The sequence below is a fragment of the Natator depressus genome, chromosome 1, assembly GCF_965152275.1.
Source record: "Natator depressus isolate rNatDep1 chromosome 1, rNatDep2.hap1, whole genome shotgun sequence".
Taxonomy (NCBI): domain Eukaryota; kingdom Metazoa; phylum Chordata; order Testudines; family Cheloniidae; genus Natator; species Natator depressus.
Genome location: NC_134234.1, coordinates 130,771,874 through 130,781,953, shown reverse-complemented (window position 1 = coordinate 130,781,953; position 10,080 = coordinate 130,771,874). Strand labels below are relative to the sequence as shown.

At 40.1% G+C, this 10,080-nt stretch overlaps 2 protein-coding genes across 2 annotated transcripts; both read right to left on the bottom strand.

Annotated features, from left to right (window-relative positions):
• Positions 1-505: 505 nt before the first annotated feature.
• On the bottom strand, positions 506-1,147 carry LOC141981380 (claudin-34-like). Its single transcript, XM_074943088.1, is given in 1 exon segment — positions 506-1,147. A coding segment is annotated over 1 exon segment (642 nt).
• An 8,064-nt stretch (positions 1,148-9,211) lies between these two features.
• On the bottom strand, positions 9,212-9,850 carry LOC141983092 (claudin-34-like). Its single transcript, XM_074945814.1, has one exon. The coding sequence runs from the start codon at positions 9,848-9,850 to the stop codon at positions 9,212-9,214; it is 639 nt and encodes a 212-aa protein (XP_074801915.1).
• Between the last annotated feature and the right edge of the window lie 230 nt (positions 9,851-10,080).

Sequence of the window (10,080 nt, the reverse complement as noted above, 5' to 3'; positions counted from 1 at the left end):
AGGCCATAAGGGACCACTATGATCATCTAGTCTGACCATCTGCATAACAGAGGCCATAACTTCTGGTTAAACTAGCTGCACATATATCATTTAGCAAGACAGCCAATCTTGATTTAAAGACTTTAGTGTCAGGTGTTGATTACAGTAGGAAAAACTCAGTTAAATGAACAGGTCAACAATGAAAAGTTAAATACCTATTTTAAAAGAAAATAAAAATATAAAGTTCATGTATATAGAAGGCAAATGATAGCAGTCAGCAACTGTAGAGTGAATCAACAGTTCCCTTCAATGTTGAGTCCGTAGCAGTGTCTCGTAATTATTAGGAATAACTGTTTAAGTGAAAATCACTAATCACATACTGTGTTGGTGTGCCCCTATGTTCCAATACCAACATATTAATGTCACTGCAAATCCAGAGAGCTCCTTGAACACACAAAGTCACTGGGCTACTATGTTTGTCTTGTAGCTATGCTCCAGCTTTCTCTCATGCAGCTCAAGTCTGTTATCAGAAAGCATCCGTAACATCTGGCATCACAGGATGTTTGTAAGAAAGGGAAAAGGGCCCACTCATCATCAGCAAGATGACAGACACGATCCCAACAGGAATAGCAGCACCAACTTCCTGTGCCTCTGGGCTGGAGGGCATGTAGAAAGAAGAAAATGGGATAGCACAATTGTATGCTACAGAATAGCAATTCCAGGTCACTGGAATTAAGACACAGACACCCGTAAATATTTTCAAGATTCCCCCAGCTAGGAAAAAGCTGACAGTCTGAGTTTTGAGAAGAATTCCCATATAAATATTCCTCAGAGCAAAGACAGTGAAAGCTTTTCCTAGTGCCCCCAGGACTGTAGCAGCCAATAAAAGGACCTGGGCAACAGAAATTTACTGGAGAATGAAGGCACCATTGAAACGGAATTTGTGACAGAACATTATTTGAAGGTCTCTGGAGACTTTGCCGTGACTGTTAAAACAAACTTTCCAGATGCCTACCCAAGCGATGCCAGAGGAGATGATAGTGGTGTTACTTGTATGCCACACTCTCCACTGCACTTGTCCCATTGAGATGATGCACAGGATCCAGCCTAACGTACCCAAAGCAAGGCCAACTATCTGGAGGTGAATACTAGTGGCCAGGGAGGTCATGGTCTGGAGATCTTCAAGAAGTGCCCGGATCCTGTCATGGGCAAATGCAGACAAGTGCAGGTCCACTGAAATGAAGCAGAATATAAATAAAATAATATATTGTATTTTTATACGCACACACATTAACACATATGGGGCCAGATTCGGCAAAGCCAAATTCATGGAGAGGCCCACGTGCTAGGTCACAATGCCACTCACTCAAATTTGGCCTGGCTGCTCCTCTGTCATGACAAAAGGAAAGCTGGGCCAAACCTGAGCGGGCAATGCAGTGGACAGCACTGCGCCCCCTTGCCGCTGCTGTGGAGACAGGTCCTGCACCAAGGCACCCCGCTCCTCCGGACAGGAGGGAGTTCACTCAACTACATCTGTGTAGCGGGAGCTGGAGGTGCTTAATAGCTCACAAGTGTAGCTGTGCTGGCCTGAACAGGGTTAATATGAAAGCATCCATGTCACTAGAGCATCTAATTTAGCTGGCCAGAAGTTTGTTTGCCAAGGGCCCGGTGATGAGTTAATCCAGCCCTGTGCACACATGTACATGCAACGGCCCAGTACTTGCCAGAGATGCCAAGGGCCTCTACAGGCCTTTCCGAGGGAAATCCTGCTGCCTCTTCCCTGGGTGCCATGGCAACTAGTGGGCAGGGTTCTGAGCCAGCTGGGAAGCAGACAAACCCAAGCGCAGGGAGTCTGGTTCTGCTTCAGCTCCACCCACATCGGAGACTTTTGGCTTTAGGAGGACGGGCTTCCTCCCTGGACACTGGAGAGCAAGTAACCAGGTACTCCACAGGCCTGCTCCTGCTGCCATTGAAATCAGTGGGAATGTTACCAGAAGAACCGGATCAGGCCCTTGTATTTTTCTTTTCAGGTCTCTCTCCATAACGTTTTCTCTCATTTCCTTCTGCTCTTTCTTCACTATATTTTCTACCCTCTTTGAAAAGCCTCTTCTTTCTCATTTTTTTTTTGCTCTTTCATATTCGCCCCAGCCATTGTCGTCCACCCCACTGCCATATTGTTTTTATTGATTATATGTATTATCATAGTGCCCAGGAGCCCATGCCTCTTCACTTCCCTTCTTCTCTTCTCTGTATCCCCTTGCTTCCCATAACATTCCATTTTCTGTCCACAATCCTTTCTTGTTCTGCATCTGACCCTCATTCCCAGGGACCCTTGAAATCTGTTTGCCATGGAAAAATGTGGAATTTGCTTTTTTAGAGAGAATCTTAAGCTATTACATTTTGTGAAAAAAATAAAAACATAAGTAGAATCCTGTTTATCTGAGCCTCCATTAATTGTCTTGAACCCCACCAACTGCCCAGGGCTCAGAGCCCTGGGTGGCTGATGGTTCAGTTAATATGGAGAGCCAGATAATGGAGGCTTGAATAAATGGGGTTCTGCTGTATATCAGTAAAACATTGTGTTCATCTAATACCTAATATATATTGTGACTAGGGAAACTAAACTTCAGTGTTTCATTTTAATTGTGGAAAAAAGTGGATTTTTAGGTTTTTTTATCAGAGAATTTTGGGGGTGGGGTTACCACAGAAAACTAGGATCCCTGCTCATTATTAATATTTAGCACCACATAATGCCATATATGCATGAATTAATTCTTCATCACTGAGGATAGCTTTTTAGTTAGGAACCCAGTGTTCTACAGATTTATCCAAGGGCACTGGAACAATTTGTATAGTGGGAGTGCTGAGAGCTATTGAACCAAACTATAAATCCTGTACTTAATGGCAACCACTTCAAGCCAGCGGGTGTGGTAGCACTCCCCACTCTGCTAGTTCCAGAATTTATGGATCTATCTTAAGCGCATAGTTGGCTTCCATTACTATAGTATCAGTGCACCTCACAATCTTTACTGTATTTATCCTCATCACACCTCCCTGAGGTAGGGAAGTACTATTACCCCATTTTACAGATGTGGAGCTAAGACACAGATTTTTAAAGGTGTTTAGGCAGCTAACGATGCATCTAGTAGCCTATAGTTACAAAAGCTTCTAGATGCATAACTCCCATTCAAATACAACTAGGAACCTATCTGCATGTTTAGGCATCTAAATACATTTTAAAATATAGCCATAAGTGACTTGTCTAACATCACTCAGGAAGTGTGTGGAGGACAGGGAACTGAACCCAGCTCTACCCAGCTAGCACTCTAACTATCAGACCATCCTTCCTCTCTCCAGTAAGGAGATGGGACTAAACTGAATCAGTAGGGGAATGGGAATATTTTTAGTGAGAGAAAGATGGCTTTATGAACTGATGCTGTGTCTGGCAATGTTGATGGTGAAATTCATAAAAGGAATCTCAGTTCAGTTTTCCTTAGTGGATATCTGAATGGACTTGGAGCCTATAATTTTCATGTCCATTAGTATGTTATTTTAAGAGAACAATTTGCCACAAGCGCATTCATTAGTCTAGTACAGAATTCCAGATATATTCTATACAAGGTAAACTTGAACATTTATTATTAGCAAAAAAAATCTTTGTTCTGAAGTATTTTAATCTCCTAAAGTTCAGGAAATTACATGTGGCATTTCAAAATTTTCCAGGTAAGACCAGAGTGGGTTAAGCTCTAAAATAGCCTTGTAACTTTAAAAAAAAAAAAAAAATCAAGAGAGAGCTTTTTAAGGATTTTATGCCATCAAAGAGCAGGAAGGGAAGGTGAAGAATTGATCAAGGCACTAAGAGAGAGAAGGCCCTGGGATAGTTATTATAGGCTTTTGGGGCAAGGTTTGGCACACTTACTAAGGTTTCAATAGGGCTAATCATATAAATATATCCTGCTCAATACAGTTGCAGAATTAAGTCCTTAATTTCTAAAGCCATATTGCTTATTTCATATTCCTAAAGCAATGTATCCTTTAATAACTCCACTGTTTATTTAAGGATTCAGTTTAAGGTTGCCCTCTTTTTACAAACTTCCCAAGATTTGCTCCAGTCTGCCTCACAGGCCTGTATATCTGACCTTGCGTCTCTGCTTTTTCTCTGGTCCTTTCATACAATCTGGTGAGAGAGCCTTCTGTTATGAAACCCTTGCCATCTGAAACAGCCATCTTGTGTCTCTGCATAACACCTATACTCCAAGTCTTTTCAAATCTCATTGAAGCCATCTCTTTTTTCCCTTTCCCACATCTTTTAATTTTTATTCCCTCTGCTTTTTTTCCATATTAACTTTGCCACTGTAATTTAATTCTGCAAAGGGTTTTATGTTGCAGTTTTTAAGTAAGACACTATACAAAATTACGTTGTATTCTGTACTGAAGATGAATCTATGTGTAAGTGGCTGGAAAATGATTTTGGAATGTTAGGAAGGAGATCAGTCATTCTCTGATCTCTCTCCACAGTAGCATCCCATAACACATATAAGAACAAAAACATTTCTTCCTCACATTGGTATGTCCTTAAGAAATAGAAGTACCCAAAATCAGCAGTGAAGTTATAGCCCTTGTGAAAAATTGTTGGATCAAAAATGTGTATTGCTTTCCTGTCAGAAAGAGCATGTTCTGCAATATAGCCTCTCCTGTTCTCCTTTGTTTCAACTGTAACTGGGAATAATCCTCATTGTACTAATGGAGATTATCTTCTTCCCAGAAAAAAGGTATATTCAGCCAGTCAGATATTCACTTTGTATGTTTTCACAATATATTGGATTATTATGTTCTTTTTAGTTTGGTCCATTATTTAAACAACCACTGCTGGGAATTGCGTAATAAACATCTGTCAATAACCAATGGCGTATAAAAAGTGGCATGTTAAGTTCTTTTTAATTTTACATCGGCAAACTGCAGCTACTTTTCTTGAAAAAAGTTTTTTGTGTGACCCAAACAATTTTCACAGAGACACTTCCAGTGTATTACAGTCTGCTAGGGCACAATCTGTTCTCGGTGGTGGCAGATGGCAGAACAAGGAGCAATGGTCTCAAGTTGCAGTGGGGGAGGTTTAGGTTGGATATTCGGAAAAACTTTTTCACTAGGAAGGTGGTGAAACACTGGAATGGGTTACCTAGGGAGGTGGTGGAATCTCCATCCTTAGAGGTTTTTAAGGCCCATCTTGACAAAGCCCTGGCTGGGATGATTTTGTTGGTGTTGGTCCTGCTTTGAGCAGGGGGTTGGACTAGATGACCTCCTGAGGTCTCTTCCAACCCTAATCTTCTATGATTCTATGATTCTAATCCTATTCCCAATGACGTCAATTGCTTTTTCAATTGATATCAGAGCAACAAATAGGCAAGTGAGGCAGATGTTACAAACAAATCAGTTTCCTAAAATGTCAAAAAGGTGTATTCTCCTTCTTAATGCATATCGATTGACTGATGTAATTCATTAGTCAATTAAAAGAAAAGCCCCAAATAATTCTTTTCCTCCTAAACAGACATTTGTTACACCAGTGAAAGTTTCAGACAGATAATCCAAAACACCAAACCACGATCAGAAAAATAAAACAGGACTGGGTGTATTTGTAGACTGAGCTAGTATGGAGACTAGCATTCCCAGACAGGGTGGAACCCACAGGTCAGTTTCAAGGTCACTAGTAAGGTAGCATGGAGAAGTCTGCACTACAGCTGATGGACTGTACCACATTTGTGGATAAAAAAACCAACAGCTTAAATTTTTCCGGATGCCAGAATCTTAATCTTCATAAGCAAAACATTCAGTAAAATTTAGGTTGAAATCCTGGTCCCACTGAAGTTAATGGTAGTTTTGCCATTGATATCAATGGGGCCAAAATTTCATTTCTGTTTTGGGAGACGTCCAGGGTGTTAAAACTCTATGGTATTTGACTACAGACCTATGTTTTATGTACATAAACACACACTAAGGATAGTGGTGCTATTGCTGTTAGATATTAAGTTTGAACTGCACAGAGGGACAGGTTAATAAATAACAATATATGCATTTATATGCTGTAGAAATTTGTAAAGAAATAAATACTGTTTCAGGAATACACACAGGCAAACAGTACAACCCCAATTATCCAAAGATAGTGGTGTTATACCAATAAAATAAAACCCAGCAGGATCTTATTAAAGGGAAAAAGGTAAAATACCACATTTATTGTGAATACAGAAAGAATCATAGTAAGCAGTTAGTTATAGCTATAAAACGTTCCATTCAATCTCATATTTATTCACACATTCATTCCTACAAACACACACACACAGGTTCTGCAAGGTTGTTATCATAGAGTTGCTCATGCCAAGCCACTGGCCAGGTGGCCTGGACATAAGTAGGGAGCAAGGCCTTGTCAGATGCTCATCTGATGCTCCTGGAAGTTGGTTTGCAGAATCAGACCCCAAAACTCTCACTTTCTAGAGTCCATTTTTATAGGAATTTCTTCCTAGGCCAGTCTGTGGGAATTGCTTCATCATGCTGTTGCTGAATCAATCAGCAGATGGCACATTCCTGACAGCTCCGTGCTGCCAGGTGTTATCTTGTTCTTTGGTTCTCCCATTATTGAGGCTGTTGCGTGGATTCCAGTCTGCCCTCCGGGGGTCCTCTGATTATTTCCACTTGACGCCTTCTTCAGCCGATGGACACTGGATTCTTAGGCTGGCACCTCCCTGATCATTCAGTTACTATCCACACGAAGCATCCATCCACATACATCCTCTATCTCTATTTTAATCACAATTGTTAATACAACAAAAGGGTGGGGAGTCTCTATATGCTGTTTCTGTTGTTACAGAGTATTGCTTTGAGTCTCTCTTTGTGTGAATTGCTTTGAGAACAGACTCTGTCTTAGAATGTACTAACGCAATTAGCAGCTTGCAAGTTTCACACACAGAGGGAGAGAAACAGTACCAAAAACCAAGAGACCTCTTAATTAGTAATACCCTGGAATTTAAACTATGGGGAATCAAACTCATTTGTGATTTTAATACAGAACTTCTTTAATATGATCCAACAATGGGAGCCACCCAAAGCTTTCAGATAATCAAAGGAGCTAGTCCAACAGTCTTTGAAATCTGTGCTCTAACCCCTAACACAGATTTCTGGTAGGTTGGCTGTCTCTCTCATCTTATCATAGTCCTGGTTACTTTACAGTTCAGACCTTGTAGAGCTCAGAAGTTCCATACAAACAGTGCTTCAAAGTCACACCGCAGGACACAGTGAACAAACAGCCATCAGCACTGAGTGGAACAATACCACCATATACCCAAATTTCTATATATTTTTGTTTTAGCTAAGAAGAATGAAAAAAATCCCAACCCAATGGGTCAGTGAATGTGGTCGAGGAAAACAGTTGGAATTACACACATTTTATGTCCAAATAAACTCATCAGCATCTGTGTTGCTGCTGCTTTTTATTAAATTTCAAACTTTAAAAATGTTTTGCCAGAAAATGTTCGTAGTTTAGTACTTTAGTACTGTAGATGAGCTTTGGAGATACACTACTGAAAGTGGTGTAAGCTGCAGAGGAAAAGGCTGTCTAGCCACAGTGGCGAGACCGTAAATTAGCACCAGTGAGAAAGCTGGTTCTAGCAGCAGAGGAAACAGAGAGGTAGGAGAGGGAGGCCAGGTTCATGGGATAGTCTAGGGGAAGTCACAGTGTGTCAATGAAGAAACAAATTCCCTCGTCACATACCCATGCAAGCCTAATAATTTCCATGTTCTGTTTACATGGGTGAAACTGAGGCAGAATTGGCCAAATCAGGCAATTTTGAACAGGATCCTGAAAGGATTGGGGGAAGAAGTAGAGTTGATTCGCAGGGGGAGAAGATGGATATGGTTGCATGTCTCCCCAGAAGTAGAAAATTGGAAGAATTGCAAGAATTTGGCTTTGCTTTCATCATTTTCAATTTTTTAACCTCAGAAATTAGGAATGAAAAGCAACAGCAGAAATAATTACCAAAAATAATAACTGCCAGTCAGAAGAACTGGTTTGTTGGCATTCTACATCTTCTACTGTTAACGTTTACATGAGTATATTCTAAAACGCATTGTAATTAAAGCAATGAATCTTCATGTATGTATGTTCATTTATATTCCTAGGACTCTTGTAACAGAGATTTGAAAATTCAGGGCCTCTCATGGGACTTTACTCAATAAAAGGTCTCTTTCCACTACTGCTCCATTGTTCCCCGAAACCCTGATTTTTGTGGGCTTCTCTGGTTTATTGCTGTGCTTTGGACATTTTAAAAAATCCAATTAACATATAAAAGAGTTGCTGCCACCAAAAGCTTCATGCATGTATTTCTGATGATAGAAAGAACAGATTTTGACACAAGAAATATCCTAGTAATGACACTGGTCAAAGATGTTTCCCCCTTTCACATTCCTTTTTGAATTAGTGCAGTCTCTGATCAAGAAGCATATGTTTGCAGACTTTGTGGATCTTTTGTTTAAATGAGGAACTGATAACACATCATATCTTCAGGTGAAGATTTGCAGCAAGCAAAGTAAAGACATACAAATAAATATAGGATCAAATACAATCAACTTTAGAGGGCACCCTACAGATAGAAGAGTAACTAGTAAGATCTCTTTAGTACAATACATGGAGACTCATATAATACAATTGCAATGATATTCAAGTTGAGTTTGACTACGGTATGTACTAGATTTCTTGATATATCACTGAAAGTCTTCTATGCAGGACAAAAATATCTTGGGAACAAAAAAAGACAAGTTCACATTTAGAAAATATAGTTGCACAAGGTGCATAATAGTGGAAGGACCTAATTCAGTGGAACAACATCAATTCCTTGAACATATTAAAGAGCTTCATGTTTCTAAACTTTAATACATGAATAAAATCCATATATGTAGATGATAACAAATGCTCAAAGTCAGCAGCTGTGGCACAAATCAACCATTCATCTCATTGGTGAGTCCTTGATAATGTGTGGCACTTAATAGGATTAACTGTTTTATGTGCAAACGCACTAACCATGGCCTTTACTGGTACTCAGCTGGTTTGAATACCCAAATATTAATGCCACTGTAAGTTAGAATAAGATCCAGATAAGGCCTTAACATGCAGCTCCTGGGTCATTATATTTATATTTTAATTATGCTCCACCTGTTTGATACAAAGTTCAAGTCTCTGTTATCAGGATTACACCCCAGCATTTGGGGTGACAGGAAATTTGTAAGAAAAAGAGAAAGTCGCACTCATCAGCAGTAGGATGGCAGAGATGATCCCAAGAGGAATAGCAGCACCAACTTCTTGAGCCACTGGGCTGGAGGGCATGTAGAAAGAAGTGGGAAAGGAGATTGTTTGGTTGTGCACTACAGAATAGAAATTCCAACTCACTGGAATTAAGACACAAAGACCTGCAGCTAGGTACAAGAATCCAGCCACTAGAAAAAAACGGATGATCTGAGTTTTGTAAAGTATTCCCATATAAATACTCCTCAGAGCAAATATAGTGGAAGCCATTCCCAGTGCACCGACAACCATGGCAATCAGCAGGAGGCCCTGAGCAACAAAAATTGCTTTGGGGATGGAGGTCTCATAGTCATTCATTTTATGACAGATCTGTTCTTTAAGGTCAAAGGAGACGTGAAGATAACTGATGAAGCAAACTTTCCATATTCCCACCCATGCAATGCCAGAGGAGATGATGGTGGTGTTGTCCACATGCCATACTCTCCATTCCACAAGCCCCATTGAAATGGTGCATAAGATCCAGCCTACTGTACCAAAAGCAAAAGCAGCTAGTTGGAGATGAGAAGTGCTGACTAGGGAGGTCATGGTCTGGAGATCTTCAACAAATGTCACAGTTCTGTTGTGGGTATATTAGCCATACAGACAATTGCAGAGGCACTGAAAAAAACAACAATATATCATTATGAACATGATCATATTAGTTTGTTTGTGTATGTATGTATGTATGTACACATGAGAGAGTACCCATACAGAGGAAGTATGGTAGTCTCCTTTCTTTAACCGTGGTGAATTTTTGAAGGTTAGTGTTTATAGCT

What these genes read in the sequence shown, in the direction of transcription:
- LOC141983092 (XM_074945814.1), bottom strand. Translation starts at nt 9,850, where the DNA reads ATGACCTCCCTAGTCAGCACTTCTCATCTCCAACTAGCTGCTTTTGCT.